The 16,045-nt window shown below is 42.1% G+C and overlaps 1 protein-coding gene across 4 annotated transcripts in view; it reads left to right on the top strand.

Moving 5' to 3' along the window:
• The window catches only part of lrba (LPS responsive beige-like anchor protein), a 238,092-nt gene that overhangs the window by 61,144 nt on the left and 160,903 nt on the right, over positions 1-16,045 (top strand). For all 4 annotated transcript variants that reach the window (XM_049572340.1, XM_049572341.1, XM_049572339.1 and 1 more), the window contains exons 20-25: positions 1,303-1,426; positions 1,545-1,737; positions 9,422-10,840; positions 12,092-12,294; positions 12,841-12,994; positions 14,283-14,463. In XM_049572340.1, coding sequence (XP_049428297.1) covers positions 1,303-1,426; positions 1,545-1,737; positions 9,422-10,840; positions 12,092-12,294; positions 12,841-12,994; positions 14,283-14,463 — 2,274 coding nt within the window. The remainder of the gene's footprint in view (positions 1-1,302; positions 1,427-1,544; positions 1,738-9,421; positions 10,841-12,091; positions 12,295-12,840; positions 12,995-14,282; positions 14,464-16,045) is intronic.

Here is a 16,045-nt window from a genome sequence, read left to right as displayed (position 1 = left end):
ATATTTTCAGGCCGTTACTCACCTCCAATTTCACGTCAGCTCACAAAACCTTTGCATATGTTGCAATGTTAAGTATTCATTTCAGCTACGAAAAAGAAAAACATCTCCCTCTCTGCTCTCCACTGGTGCTTCCATGCATACATGCACCTTTGTGCGCACACTTGCAAAACAGCTTTAATCAGTTTGAAATCCAAGCAGCGGGTATAATCACAACCAAGGTTTACTTCCAACCAGCCTTAATCTGACAAGGTCCTGCTGTAGTCACACATTGATTATCTTAAGCCTTTGTTGTGTTAAAAACTCTCCTACCCAACCATCCCAGACAGGCGGCATATATCATAGAAACCTTGTATGGGTTTGTACATGTGAGCGCATTCTATGGAACATAGAGCGGTGGTCTGTTTCTCCTTTGCCGTGCATTCTCTTGATTTAATCTGCGACAAAACTCCCAAAATGGCCCCCTGATTGCAGTCTTTAGTAACGTCAGAGCCAATCAAACAAACCGAGGAAGTACCGTTTCCCTCAAATTAACTCAAGGGAAAGGAACCAAGAGCAAATGGAAAAAAGAAGGGAATACGCCATCCCTCCATCCTCATTCCCGGTACATGCTGGGGTAATTTTCTGGCGGTAAAGGTTCAGCGACTCATAATTTGAGTGACTAAGGCGTAGAAACAACACAACCGTCTGCAGGGGCAAGGGGGCATCAGTGAGCGCCAAGGTCTGAAGAGACAAGTGAAATCCAAGCCCCGCCGTCTCTCGACTCAATGTAAATGGACACTGACATTGTCTAGATAATTCATCTAAACAGTCAGTCTCTTTGGTTTAACCCAAGCCAAGCCTTCCAGAAGGGCCTGCGACTCTGGCTCTCTCGTTTGAAACAATACCAAAACCATTACAGTATGATAAAGATCAATGGCCTGGGCTTTTTTTTTTATTCTCCTCTGTTCTGTTTTTTCTTACCACAGGCACAGATTTTCAGGTGCGTACGGCTGGGAGTTCAGATAGTTTGTGACACAATGATTTGCACATGTTGAGACCAATGTATGATTTAGTTGTTGATTTGTGCAGTTTCTCCCTCCGCGCCAAAAAAGAAAGTTTTATTTCCTAACAGAATGCTGAATGTGTCCAAAGTTTTTGAGTTTTAATCCTTAAAAATACAACTTGCTACAGTATGATGTATTTTATTTCAAAATGGACAGTACAGACACACATTCTGAACAGATTAGAAAATATTTTTTGTTATTTTTTTTGCATCTTTTTCCCCACAACCTTTTCACAGAATGTTTCTGTTAATATCTCCAGAAATTCTGAAGGTAATCGCTGCTCTGCTGAAGAACTCTCCCCCATCCCCCGAGAGCATGGAGGTGCGCAAGGTCTTTCTGTCAGACATGATCAAACTGTTCAATAACAGCAGAGAGAACCGCAGGTAAGAATTCAACCACTTCACAAGATAGAGAACTACATCACACAACAGTCCACGCGGTTGTTTACATGCCGGTGGGATTCACATTCAGCACAACATAGCCGTGTACTTTTTGTATCAGGAGCCTGCTGCAGTGCTCGGTGTGGCAGGAGTGGATGCTCTCTCTGTGCTTCATCAACCCGCGCAACAGCGAGGAGCAGAAAATCACAGAGATGGTGTACGCCATCTTCCGCATCCTGCTCTACCACGCCATCAAATACGAGTGGGGCGGCTGGCGCGTCTGGGTGGACACCCTGTCCATCACCCACTCCAAGGTCAGAGTGCTCATTATATTCACGCACGCCTCTCTCTCACACACACACACACACACACACACACACACACACACACACACACACAGCTTTGTTTATCTTTCTCAGTGGATTTTCCTCTATCTCCTCATCTGTTTCATTTTTTCTTTTTTTTTTGTGTTCCGTTTCTGCTTCTCTTCGTTTTCACTCACACACTCTTTATCTCCCTGCAGTAAACACAAGAACACACACACACTTGCGCACACACTCTTGCGTCAGAATTGTCAGCCTAAACACTCGCCACATTACTGTAACCATAGCCCTCCTCCTCCTCAGTGTGATTGCAGACAAACGGGACAGCAGCGTTCAGTCAAAGCCATCAGCTCTGTCACCCACATGTTTAGTTTGAATCTGACATAATGCAATTCACCAAATAAGAAATTAGAGGGCATTATCGTCTGACCCTCTAACTTGCAGCTCGCACAGTAATTGAACCTTACCTCTCGCTGCCCATCAGATTACGCTATGGGAGCCATGCAGTGATTATAATTTAAAAGCTAGTTGCAGTATAAACCAATGGGAACGAGTCCACCAGCCCTTCCACTCTTTATTTATGTATCAAGTCTCTCTCTTTCACGTCGCACAGATAAAAATAAACTTCTGGCACTTCTTATTTCCAAAAGCCGAATTCAAAATACTGCTTTAGAAATTCACTGTTGATATCATATTACGCTACTCTGTTCCAAAGCAGTGAAGTAATTGAGGTTGGTGTCAGATTGTGGTCTGGGGGGTTTTTAAGCCTGGCAGATTGAAGGCTGAGTTAAAGAAGTACTTGTGATATGAGACGCTCCACTGCAGCGTGGCGTGCTGTGAGCGCTCATGTCCAGTAGGGGGCACAGGCAGACTGCCTGGGAGGTGATCTGTATGAAAGCAGCAGTTAGCAGGATGGTGTGTGTTGGATGCTCTGAGACCCCGACATCTCTGCACACTTCTGAACACTGTCGAAATAACCTGCAGTGAAAATAAAATGTTAACGAATGAAGGTCTAAGGAAATTTTTGCCAGACAAGGACGGTATTTGATGTTAGTGGGTCACAAAACGGGAGCACATTGTGGTACAGTGAACATAATACATGTATGAACAACAACAGAGCTCTACATACTTTACAGTATTGTTCTGTCATTAAATATTAACATATAATATTCAAAAACATTTTTATCATCCCTCTATTTAATACGCACCTTAAACGTAACAATCCCATTCCATTGTAATATTTCTGTTGGACAGTGACTTCAAAAATAAAGATTATAAAGTAAATAATATTAGTGTAACTACAATATTATTCAGATTTTTTGCCTGTTTATAATGTGTATCTTTTCCATGTAGGATTTAGTTTCACTTAGAGCTTTTGCTCCTGTTTTGTCTGCTCATAGAGCTGCAGTGCGTTTGGGTCTCACTTTGCATCGTAGCGTGTGTCTAGTTTGGTGTTGTGTGGAATCTGTTTATTTTTCTTTGCACACGACAGGCTGTAATTGCCTTTTTTTCCTGTAATTGCACAAGATAAATGCTGTTTCTTCTCGGCTTTAGTTACCCAGCACTCGTCTAACAACAGAATTTCACACATACAGTGTGTGTAAATAAACCCATGCACTTGTGAGATGTGAGATACACCAGCAAACACACACACACAAATGTGCAGGCAGGGACCCCGCCTGTGACTCGGATAGTTGCGGCAGGCGCTAGCCACCAAGATACATGCATCTGCTATAAAAAAGCTAAAGAAACTCAATTGCAATTTTATTGTCCCGTTTGATAGATTTCCTGCCACCTTTGTAGCACCAAAGCTGTTTGTCACTGTTGCTCTCTCCTCCCACTGCTGCAGGGCTGTGTGTGCGTGTGCATGATTGTGTGTGTGTGTGTAGGTGCACACGTGTGTTTGTGTGAATGTGAGTTACCAGGCACATTTTCTCTTTGCCCTCCTTTTCTCTTGGGCTCTAGGAAGCCCTTCTTTCCAAGCCCATTGAATATTCATCGGAACCGTGCGAGAACAATCAGAGAAACAAGGCCTCATAAATACAACCAGCCCACTGGGAGCCTCTTGATAAGTGCATATATGCATTCGCAAATACATATTTGCACACTTCTCCCCTACATAGACTTTATGAATTAGTTGGCTTTGTGTCAACCGTGGTAAAGCTGTCAGTTCGGCATGTATGGAGATAATACTCTTCATGCTAAATGCGTGTTTTCACCTCTTTGCAAGGAGAGACACAAGTCTTTGTACTTCATTTTCTATTAATGCCTTATTGTGTGTTATATCTCATACTTATATTCAGAGCTGCAATGATGAATTGATTGGTTTTTAAGTATTAAATTAATTGCCAACTAATTTGATAATCAATTAACCAGTTGGAGTAATTACAAAATAAAAGAAAAAGTCAAAATTCCTTGATTAGAGCTTCTGAAATGTGAAAATTTTCTTGTTTCATTACTCCTTTTTGACAATAAATTAGATATATAAATGGGATGTGGACAAAACAAGATGTTTGAGTGCGTCATTTTGAGCTTTGGGAAACAGTGACCAACATTTTCTTCATCTGATGGTCTGAGGACCGAAATGTTGTGTGTTCAGTGAAGTTTATTCCAATATATAGGACAAGGTGCCTACATTTTCTCTGTTCTCCACAAGTTCTTGAAATTGTGCATGAACCCTTACATTCTACCATTTTTTTTTGCATTTTATAGACCAAAAAAAACGAATCCAATAATTGAGAAAATATCAGTTACAGCCCCTGTATACATTGCATTGTCTACATATGTAGATGAAAAGAAAAGTAAAAGTGTACCAGTATAAGAGTTTGATTTTTGAGTTTCCTATTTCTGTCCAGAGTTCAGGCCCTTTGCTTGAATCATTGGACTTTAGCTCTGGATATTCAGCTCCTTATTTGCAGCTGTGCGTATTTTTCTTCTTGAGAGTAGCCCAGCAGTGAATGATGACCATATTTATTTCGTATCTTTGTAGATTTTGTACAGTCACGCCAATCCGTACATGTAAAAATGTGTATTTTTTTGCCGTGCTGTGAACTTTAAAGAAACTTGACGTGTACATTGTGATTGGCTCTGATTGGCTCCTTTGTCACTGTCCAACTTCAAAGTGAGCTCAAGCAGCTCTTGTTGCCATGAATTTAGACGGTTTACTGATCATCCAGAGGCTCTTTATTTTATTTTATTTTATCGTCCGCTGGCAAAGCAAGAAGCGCTAACGACCTGGTTATGATTTGCTGAGAAGTTAAAATATGTTATATAAAAAAAGAAATCTGTGTGAATATGGTTTCTTTGTTTGTGTGTGTGTGTGTGTGTGTGTGTGTGTGTGTGTGTGTGTGTGTGTGCGTGTGTGTGAGCTTGTATATCCTTCTGTGTCAGTCATTAGGAAGTAGGTGTATCTGCATAAGCATCTCTCTGAACAGACAGATGTTCCTGCAGGTGGGCACGCTGACACGACAGCCCTCCCACTCACAGCCCACACACCCACCCAAGGTGCCCCTCGTCCATCTCTGCACACAAATCAGTTTGAGAACAAGGAGATCTCCAAAAGCGAGAGATCAGGGCGTGAAGGTCCGCCTGTCCTTCAGACTCCCACTGTCAGCTGACTTCATTATACCTGTCAGACGTTTTAGCACAAAGATAAATATGAGCAGAAATGAGCCAACAGATCCTTGAGAAAAAACGATGCGCATTATGAGCTGTGTATTTTACAATTACGTGGAGAAGTTGAGCATATTTGAAAGAAGTTAGCTTAACTGTAGCTAATCGACCTTTATGTGTTTATGGTGAAATGCAGAATAGTTTGGCTGCGTAGCATGTGCCCTCTGGCATTATTGAGACATCACACACACACACACACACACACACACACACACACACACACACAAGAGTCAAGCTGTGGATCTTGGCAAAGAGTTTCGGATAGATACATTGACAAGTGCACAAAAGAAGGAGAAAGTGAGGACATGGAAAAGCCAATGTTAGATAATAGCCATGCATCAAGTGCTGTCTATATTATCCAGTAGAAAGCCATTCACCAGCACTAGTGTCCATGTATTTGATCTTTTATCTTGTTTTTCTCAAATAAAATGAAATGTGTCATCATCAGCTGATTGCAACCCCACGGATTTGGTTCCTCGAAAACTATTTTAGTACACTGTACGTTATCCTGAAGGACCTTTGTGCAAGCTTGTCTTCCTGTGGTTATGATGGAAATTACAGATAAAGACTGTATGCATATCACTGGATCAGAGCGTAGGAGAAAACTTAGAAGAAAAATGTTTTTACAAGGAGTGAGAAAGGAAGATATTGTGAACGAGAGCAAAAACCACCCAGCCAGCGCAGCAGTAGCAGATGACATTGATTTTGGAGGAGGAATTGCATTTAGCTAATCGGATTAGAGCCATGCTGCCCTCCCTATTTCCCCTTTGTTTTGTGGTTGCTCTCTATCTATTTATCTAAATGGGGACTCCCAGGCTCCTACTGCGGGGGTCTCCCAAGATCAGCGCTTTGCCACCCTGACGCTCCCCGCACAGGCTGCGGTGTGGGGCCTGTGCTTATTCCACATCAGTTGCACAATACAGTTCAAGGTTTAGATGTTATATAGATTTCTTTTTTGTGATTTTAGGGAAGAGGACATTTTACTAAAGATTTTTGACTGTAAGATGCATTTAATTTTTCAACAGTCTACAGAATCTTGCCCTATTCAGTATTGCAGGGTCTTTTTGTTTATAATAGTGTGTCCCCCTCCAGAGCATTTCAAGTCCTTTGTATGATCTGGCCGTGCTGCACCCAGTTAATACCATGTTACCTGTCACATTAGAAAAGCCCACCATGTTTTTGTACATTACCATAACATTTTCCCATACCCCACTGAGGCCAGGCCGAGTCATGGAGTAGAATGAAATTAGATTAGATCAGCGCTGATGTCTTAGCCACCCAAGGCAGTTTCTATATATTGTAGCAAGGCTAAGCGCTCTTTTAAAAACCACAGAGACATATACTACCTCTGTCTAATGGTAACTGGATCTGTTGCAGAGCCCCATTTAAGGCCAGCATACATCATCTTAATGTACAGACTGCATCCTGAATCTATGACGTTATGTTCTGCGCCCGCTCTCCCGCATAATTTCCATAGCCGCACGCTCTGAATGCGGCCTTTTAATTGCTAAAAATGCTAAATGTCAAATTAAGCTCAAACTAATGGGGTAGAAGGTCTTGCTGTGTGATCACTGGGAAGGAGGGAGGAAGAGAAAGAGAGACGGACCGCTGGCGCATTTAGAACAGGCTGTGCACTCTGAAAACAGCTATGGATTACCAATCACTGCTTTCCACTACAGAAGATTAATGAGCACCCGTGTAGCAGGCTAATTTAGAACAATAACGCCTAATTAATTACAAATAATCAGCTCCTTTCTCTCCCTTTCCTTTCTTCCACTCTCAATGACTCACTTTCGTCCCCTTCCTCCTTTGCAATTTCTTATTTTTTTTTCTCCTTCTTTTTGATCTCTGGCTTTCTCATTTTCTTTGTTTCTGTCTCTCTCTCTCTCCTTCTGTCCAAATAGCCTCAGGTGAAAAAGCAGCAAAGTGGGTCTGGCCCCCCCCCCAACCTCCCTCCACCACAGACCCATCTTTGACTTTCTGTCCTCCAAGCCCAGTGATTAATGCAGGGTCTTAAATTAGGCGTGGGAGGATTTGCCGATGCCGGACACGCACTCAGCACAGCTAGCAGACACACACTAATAGTATCTACTGCTAATCTATGACTGCTTACATGGATGGGCTCTTCCTCAAATGCCACTGCAGACCATTGTCGTTATAGACTAGCAGTCTAGTCTACCCATATCAGATGTAAGAAGACTGATAGAGGTTAATAGACCGTGGGCTGCTGCACATAGGAGAAGGTAAAAGTTTTAAATATGGCACAGTTAGCCACAAATGGTCCCCGTGGTTACATGCAGTAATAAGCTCACAGCTAAAGAGCATTTTGAGAATATCTTGCCTCCGTAATGTGATGTTTCCAGATGACGCAGGATGTTAGGGCATGATGTGACACGTGGGGAGAAAATTAAGTAGAAGGCTGAAAGGGTAAACCAATACATAGGAGGAGAGGGAATCACCACAGGCCCCATGATACAGTGTTATTGTGATTTTAAATGTTTTGTGATACGATGAGTATTGTGATAACATTTATTGCAATATTTGGAGATGTATTACCCTTTCTCAATTGCCAATTATCTCCCCAGTGAAATATGTGTCAACATCTGTTTTATCTAATAAGTTCAAGTTTCAGTCTTAGAAGTCTTAGAATCTTAGATTAATCATTTTTATTCCAGCAAAATGTATCTAATGGACTGAAAAAGCATTTTTTTTAGCATTCTAGTAGGCTTCCAAAAGTTTGATTTATAATTGCAATATTACCAATTTATATAATAAAAAAAAAATCTATACATGGTGGGCCTGTATTGATGCAATATTGGCTGACGAGAAGAGATGAGAACATTTTTGATGGCGTTTTTTGGGATTTTTATGCACAACTATTGGTATTAAGTAACTACTGAAAGTTTGTTGTTTAATAGGTTTATGACATGTATCATTAGCTAATACGTTTGTGTGGTGAGTTCTCATTTTACTGGCCTTAAATGTCCTATTAATGCAAGATGTCATGATGCCTTGCATGTATTCTCAAACAAAGCATCATCCACTCTTTACAAAAACAGTATTACAGGAACTACGCTTAAAGGATAATTCCTGGTTATAGCACATTTGGTCTTTTTTTTTTGTAATGTCAGCTTTTCTTCCTGTCAGAAGTAACAAAATTATTGTCACCAAGTTTTTTGCTGAAATCTGGAAACTAAACAGCTTTTAGAAGAAGTCTGATGGGGCAAGAAACACAAACTGTCAGGCGGTCATTCACCTTTTAAACAAGCCCCCAGGTTAGCCAAACTTATGTGGAAGTGGCAGGTTAAATGTGTACTATGCAGGATTTTCCTAAAATAACAAACAAACAAAAAAAAACATGTAGACTCATACAGAGGTAATCCCATTCGATCATCACTTATGACCCAAGAAGTGTGGAGGTGTATTTATCTGCATAGACGTTCCCGGGCACAGCACTCAGTTGAGGTTGAAGCTGTGTAGAAAGGTAGCGACCAGATGCCAGACTGTAAGCAGCTGGCATTCAAGAAGAAGCTACAAAAACTACGGACACAGTGCTGAAAAAAGAAGACCTAATTATAGTGAATACTGTTTACAAACAGTAGCAGACATCTTTAACATACATTGCAATTCGCAGACCGACTAACTGATTCTACTTAAACCTACTGTGCTGCTGGTGATTCTGTGCATGCAGGTTTTACTTTGCATTGATGTTTCAGGTGCACACTTAAAGTGTTACCTCCAAATAAAGAAATACAAATATTCTGGAAGCTGTCTTTACAACTGGTCGATTGTCTTACACTTGTTTCTTGGTCCACTGGACTTCTCTGTAGCCATGTCACTGTGTTAACTGTTACACTCTGTATTACTTCAGTAGGTAAAATGTCTGCATAGTCCATTGAAATGAAGGCGAAAACTACAAAAGAAAGATAAAGTAATTTGATAGATTGGTGCCAAGATCAGAAGGTTTTCATGCATTTAAATATATGTTTGTTTGTGTTTTCAGGTCACCTTTGAGCAGCACAAAGAGAATCTATCCCGCATGTTCCGTCAGTACCAGCGTCGGGAGTCTGCAGGCTCTCAGAGCACTATCCGAACCATCTCTGGTGTCAGCCAAAGCTCAGAGACCGCTGAATGTGTCAATGGGCCGCCTGCAGAGGAGACGGCTCCTTCCACTGTCATCGAGCTCACAGTGGACAAGCTGTCCCAGAAGTCCCCTGACTCAGCATCCAGTTCCACCATCACTTCCAGCCCACCGGAGGCTGCCGATGGAAAGGGGCACTCATCCATCATTGTGTCCAACATCCTGGCCAGGGAAGAGGAAGAAAAGCAGAATTTGGATCAGGAGTCTTCCAAGGTTGGCTCGGGTGACAATGAAAAAGAGACTGAAGTTTCGGTGACACAAAAAAGCGACCAAGAGGAACAGAGTGAAGACACCAACAAGCAGGAACCAGTGACTGAGAGTTCCACTGATAAGAACACTGGTGATCTTCAAACATCAGTTAGTGACCAGCCTGAAACAGACAACACAAAAGACTCTGCTGCAACATCTGCGAGTGATGATGCACAAACACCTCTAACAGACGATGAGAAGTCTGAATCTGTCAAAGGTGAGTCATCAAACTCTATGACAGAAGACTCCTTGAATGAAGCAGAGACAGAACTACGAGCAGTTTCAGAACAAGAGGTTAAGACTGACCAAACGTCGCCTGAGGCTGCGGCCTGTCTGGAGGAAAGCGTGCAGGATGGAGCCGCCGTCCTCAACGATGGCCCGGTTGACGCATCATCTGTCAGTGACCACATCCAGCCAAGTGATGCTGATGATAGCCAAGAGGAGTCCTCTTATGCTTCAGCTGTTGCCGGAGAGGAAGGGGAAGCAGGGAAAAAAGATGTTAAACATGAAGATGATGAAACCAAGAAAAATGACGAGGAAGATCAGGAGATGAAGACAGACGAAGAAAAAGAAGAGAAGCAGGAAGTCGGAGTAGAAGAAAAAATCGAAGAGAGTGAAAGCGAGGAGAAACAGGTGTCTGTTTTGGAGAGTCAGACTCCTCCAGCTGAAACACCTGAACAAAGTGTGACAGAACCGCCCACAGAAGAGGTTGTAGATGAACGGTCTTCCTCCACAACTGAAACTGCTACTGTAGACGAGCAGCCCTCTGACACCACACCGCCCTCTACAGCCCAGGAGGTTGCAGCAGCATCAGACTCCACCTCACCCAGCCAGCCTACAGAGACCACCGGCACCACTGAAGAGGTAACTGTGTCTGGTCCCACAGATGGCAGCACGGCCTCCTCCAGCTCTGACATCCAGAAGAGCGCAGACTCTGCCAGCAAGACCAAAGAGATCAAGATTGCCCGACTGGACGTGTCCAATGTGGCCTTAGACACAGAGAGACTTGAACTGAAGGAGACCTCTGCAACAGTACGCATCGTTTTTATTTTTCTGTTTGCCCTACTTTAAGTCTTATAATAGATTATTTATATAGAATTGATAAGTTGGGTTCTGAACCCTTATGTTAAAGAGTATTTTTCAACCAGGACTATTTCCCACGTTTTTGTGTCTGGGTGACTATGGGAGCAACGATTTTTGAAGTTGGTCCACTATTGAGCAAGAGAAAAATTAAAATAAATAGGCAATTGTGCAACGTCAATTTACATCCACTTAAAGTGCATGTTTAAGGTAAGGTAAGGTAAACTTTAATGTCCCAGAGGGGCAATTTGAGATACAGACAGTAGTCATGAGTACAACAAAACAGACACACAGTATCCAGTATCACACACTGTCAGGAGTAAATCATGAACATTAAGGGTCACTGCTGGTTAAGATGAGCAATAGCAGGCGGCACAGAGGACGATCTTTTACACTTTGTGCTGCTGATGGAAGCATCTGAAGCTCAATATGGAGGGGATGTTGAGAGTCTGAGACAACTGACCGAACTTTAGAGGTGACCCTCTCTTTGAACAGATGCTGTAGGTTTTTAAAAGTAACACCAGTGATCTTGTTTTTGCCACTGACAGGCTCTCCAAGTGTCTAACAACACCACAGAAGGGATCCCTATAGAGACAGACTTTTTGTCAGAGTAAGATCCTTTTATCTAACCAGAAACAGACCCAAAATCGCTACTGCTAAACGCACCAGAATTCATATACAGAAACAATGATTTTATCATTGTAAAATAAGCTTTATTGAAAGTTGACATAAACAAAATAAAACTCAAAACACCATCTTGGTTTCGTCTATTGACTGTTCCAACAATCACCAACTCTGTTGTAATAAACCTTCAATTCACAGAGTTAGCTGTCACCATACAAGGTGAAAGTACTCTTTATGTAAATGGAGTCTGGTGGGTTTGCCCGTAGTGTTTTTTGGGGCTGTCTCTGGTTAAAGATAAAGGATCTCATTCTTCAACTAAAAGGTCCATCTCTGTAGGGATGCTTTATAATTTTATCAGACACAGTCACTGGCAAAAACAAGCAATTTTAGTGGCTGCAAATTGACAGTATGTGAATGCCCCCGAGTGGTTACACTGCAGCCTGTACGTGGCTCCAATTTTCAAAATTGTTGTTCCCACTAGTCACTTGGACACAGTGATATGGGAAAATAGGGTCCAGGTTGAAAAATACCAAAGTTACCCTTTAAAGCTAAATGTGTTTTGCTGGTGTCTCTCTGTAGGAAACAAGCCAAGGCCAGCTGGGAACAGCAACAACAACAACGACAGCAGCAGCAGCAGGAGGGTCTTCAGGTCAACAGAGCAGCACTTCGGCCCCTCGTTCCACCATGTTTCGCATCCCGGAGTTCCGCTGGTCCCACATGCACCAACGCCTTCTCACTGACCTGCTCTTCTCTATTGAGACTGATGTCCAGATGTGGAGGAGGTAGGGTAACAATACGCTGACTCTGGATTAGCTAATGCTTTAGCTAACAATTATTTTGTTAATTGATTAATGGAATAGAGATTTATTGGCTTTTTATTCCCCTGAGGAGCGGACTGAAGAATTCATCTCACATGCTTCCTCCTGATCAAGTGCCTGAAAGACTCCTTCACAAGTCTTATGAATTTAAAGGCAAAAATAGATATTGGCCTCAAATATTTGTTGTAGCCACAGTCTTAGCATATAGCAGTACCTTATATTACATTAAACTAAAAATCAGGTCTCTTGGGATGCTTTGAAATTCACGCCCCATTGAGGGCACTCTATGAGGTGTAGACCAAAGCACAGGAAATGTTTTTGTAAAGGTATTTTTATACTTGAATGTTAGCATTTAATGGGAACTCAGAACAGTCTGATCTGTGTTGTTTAAAGCCAAATACTGTAATAACTCATAAAAAAACATGCTCTCACTTCAGGTTTGTCCATGAGGTTATTTTCCACACTTTGTGTTTCATTAACAAAACCATCTTTTTGTCCTCTGCCTCTCAGTCACTCCACAAAGACAATTCTGGACTTTGTGAACAGCAGTGAGAACGTTGTGTTCGTCCACAACAGCATTCACCTCATCTCCCAGGTGGTGGACAACCTCATCATGGCTTGTGGAGGCATTTTACCTCTGCTTTCTGCTGCCACCTCTTCTTCTGTGAGTCCCCTCTTGTGTGTGTGAGTGTGTGTGTGTGTGTGTGTGTGTGCGCGTGTGTGTGTGTGCAGCTGTATATACAGTTGATGGCTCCCCCAATCGCAGGAAGTTATCCATCCACATTGACCTTTCCCAATCACATTAGACCACAGTTAGCTGCCTCCTAACATTGTTAGTTTGTTTTTGTGTTGTCTGATCTCAGTGACTGCGCCGCTCTTACGTGACTCTTTGCCTCCGTCAGTGACTTCACAGGCCTGTCTAAGAAACGGGTTGAAGTTTTATTCCATTGTAATTCAATTGCATGCAGCTGTGCGTTGTCTGAAACCAAATTTAAAACTGAACGTAACCAATTCCAATTTTAAATGCTCTTCTGATAGGATGTGTTGTATAGTATTCAGTGTAATTGTCATACATATTCCATACATACATTTCTAGATGCATTTTTTTGTACAGTTTTTGTAGGAATTTTCTACACAATCATCTATATGGCAGTGTCAGGGCATATTTTAGCTGGTCTTTCTAATCATTTGTTTTCCTTGTTTTTATAGTGCACTTATAGCATTTACTTATAACACACATTTTGGCTTTTCTGTGATGTAATCTCATTTTGTGTTCATTTTGTGTTTTATATTGCTTGTTTTAGTGCTGCATATTTTTCATTTTTGTTTTATGTTGTACTGTCTGTAACTTTATGTTGCTGCCTGACTTGATCAGGACACTCTCGAAAGAGAGATGTTTACACAATGGGCGTGGCCAATTACAAAAAGCTGCAAAACTTCCGAATGGATTCACCGACTGGCCCAAGATTTTGTGGAAAGATTGGTCATGATCCAAAGGACACCTGAATAACTTTTCATGCCAATGGGCAAAAAGAGGCAATGTGGATGCATGTGCGTCTGTGGTCACAGCTATTGTGAACTTGCTTGTTTTAGATGTATTTCTATTTGTACTAGCCTTCATTCATTCATTTGTAGTTCTGTTCCACTGGTGTGTAATGTCCATGTTTTTGAAATCATATTTATATGGCCAGTAATGGTGAAGTAGGTAACTGTAAAATGATTTTGAATTTTGACAAATCAAGTGTATCTTGACTTTTATCTTGTTTTTTTAATTACAGATCAAGAATGAACTTGTATATTCTTTCTTTTGTTCTTTAAGTCATCCGTTTTCTTACAGTGTACAAGCAAAAAGTCTATTTGAAAAAAGTTGATTGATTTAAAAAAGTAAGAGGATTTCTTTTTTCTCTTCTGTGATCACTTATTCATCATTTCCTCTGTGAATTTTCCTCCAGCATGAACTTGAGAACATTGAACCATCCCAAGGCTTGGCGGTGGAGGCTTCGGTTACTTTCCTACAGCGCCTCATTAGCCTCGTGGACGTTCTCATCTTTGCCAGCTCCCTCAACTTCACAGAGATAGAAGCTGAGAAAAACATGTCGTCAGGAGGCATCCTGCGACAGTGCCTTCGCCTCGGTACGCACATTCTTTATGTTCCTTTTCCCATCACTTGGTTTATCTCTTATTTTAATAGACTCATTATTCCCAAAACTGCTCTGTGCTTTGAATCTCAGTCATTCGGTATCTTTTCTGTTCAATTTTTCATTTCCTGAACCTTGCAATTTTTTTGGTGTAGCAGACTTTCTGCTCATCTGCGTCCCCTCTCTGAATTTCCATCTTTTATCTCCTCCTTTTACCAAGCCCTCTGTCCTCCCCTGTTCATCGATCCGCCTCATATCAGCCGGCAGTAGCCTCTTGTATTAGCCTCAGTCATGGCTCCCCGTAGCCTTTTTGACCCTCCCCTCTGTATTCTCTCTTTCTTCTCTGCTGTCTTCCTCTCCATCTCCAGCCGGCGCTCTCTCATTCCCTCGCCTCTTTCACTCTTGCTCGTATCAGCACTCTCTTATCTTGTTATTATAACCCCACTGCATGGCAACACTCTAAAATGGCTGCTATCATGATATAGTGAGTTCTACATAATGGCCTTGGCTGCACTGTACTGCAGCGTAGCCCGAGGCCCTTTTCTGCCTTCTGTTCCGGGCTATTACAGTCTCCTCTGACAGCATCAGAAACCAAGCTACGCTCAAGCTGAATAAAAGATATTGAAATTCTTACATTATTTATTTTATGTGGTGCACCTTTCTCAGAAAACACAGATCAACACAGCATACACACACACTCAGCGTGGAATTGGTGCAATACTTTCTACACTGATTTATATGATTTGCTTTGTTGCATACCCAGGTATCAGTTTTTGCTTTTAGATATTCATTACAGTGAAGGTTACAAACAAAAAGGCTTTCAAAATGCAGACTTGTTACACAAAGAGCACCTCTCCTCCCAGATATTACCCAACTACTGTTGCTGCTGTTGTTGTTTTTTTTTTACTGGAAAGTGATGCCAGTGTACTACAGGTCCGGTTTTAGAAAGCAGCCGTTATGAAATGAATATTTGATGAGGTATGCGCTCCCCATTGCTGGCACCTAATCTGATTTTGGGAGACTGTAACAAGGTTTTAGCATCTCCACCCCTCCCTCCCCCCCTCTTGTTTTATAAATGGTTGTATGAAAGAGTAGTCCTAATGGAAAAAGCGAGCCCATTTCCAGACGGAATAATTCCCTCCTTCGTAATCTAAATGGCTCAGAGTTAACATTTGTCAGTTGTCAAGTACAGGACGGTGGGGGTTGGGAGGGGCTCCGGCAGACGGGCGGCACATTAGATTACAAATTGTAAGTGTGCCAGTTTTGAAGCTGCATGAAGTTGTTGGGCCACAATTTTTTTATTTTTTTGCGACAAAGGACGTGTCTTGCTGCCTAGTCAGCACGTGCGCACCCGAGCAGTGTCATTTGTTATGGGAGCTGCACATGGTGGGTGTGATTCAAGAGCACACCCTTGCACTGTGACCTTGGGAGGAGAGGTGGAGCAGGGAAGAGTGAACGATGCTGCCAGAGTTGGCCAGAGCCCTGACCTTGTCATGGCCCCACTTTTTCTCCTTTGTTTTTGTCTCTCTCAGCTGCTCCTGCTGTTGGTTTCTCAGTTCATGAGCAGAGATTTCTTT

This window comes from Epinephelus fuscoguttatus, linkage group LG3 (genome assembly GCF_011397635.1).
Source record: "Epinephelus fuscoguttatus linkage group LG3, E.fuscoguttatus.final_Chr_v1".
NCBI classification, from domain to species: domain Eukaryota; kingdom Metazoa; phylum Chordata; class Actinopteri; order Perciformes; family Serranidae; genus Epinephelus; species Epinephelus fuscoguttatus.
Note: the sequence above shows the minus strand (reverse complement) of the source record. Positions and strands in the feature narration are given on the sequence as shown.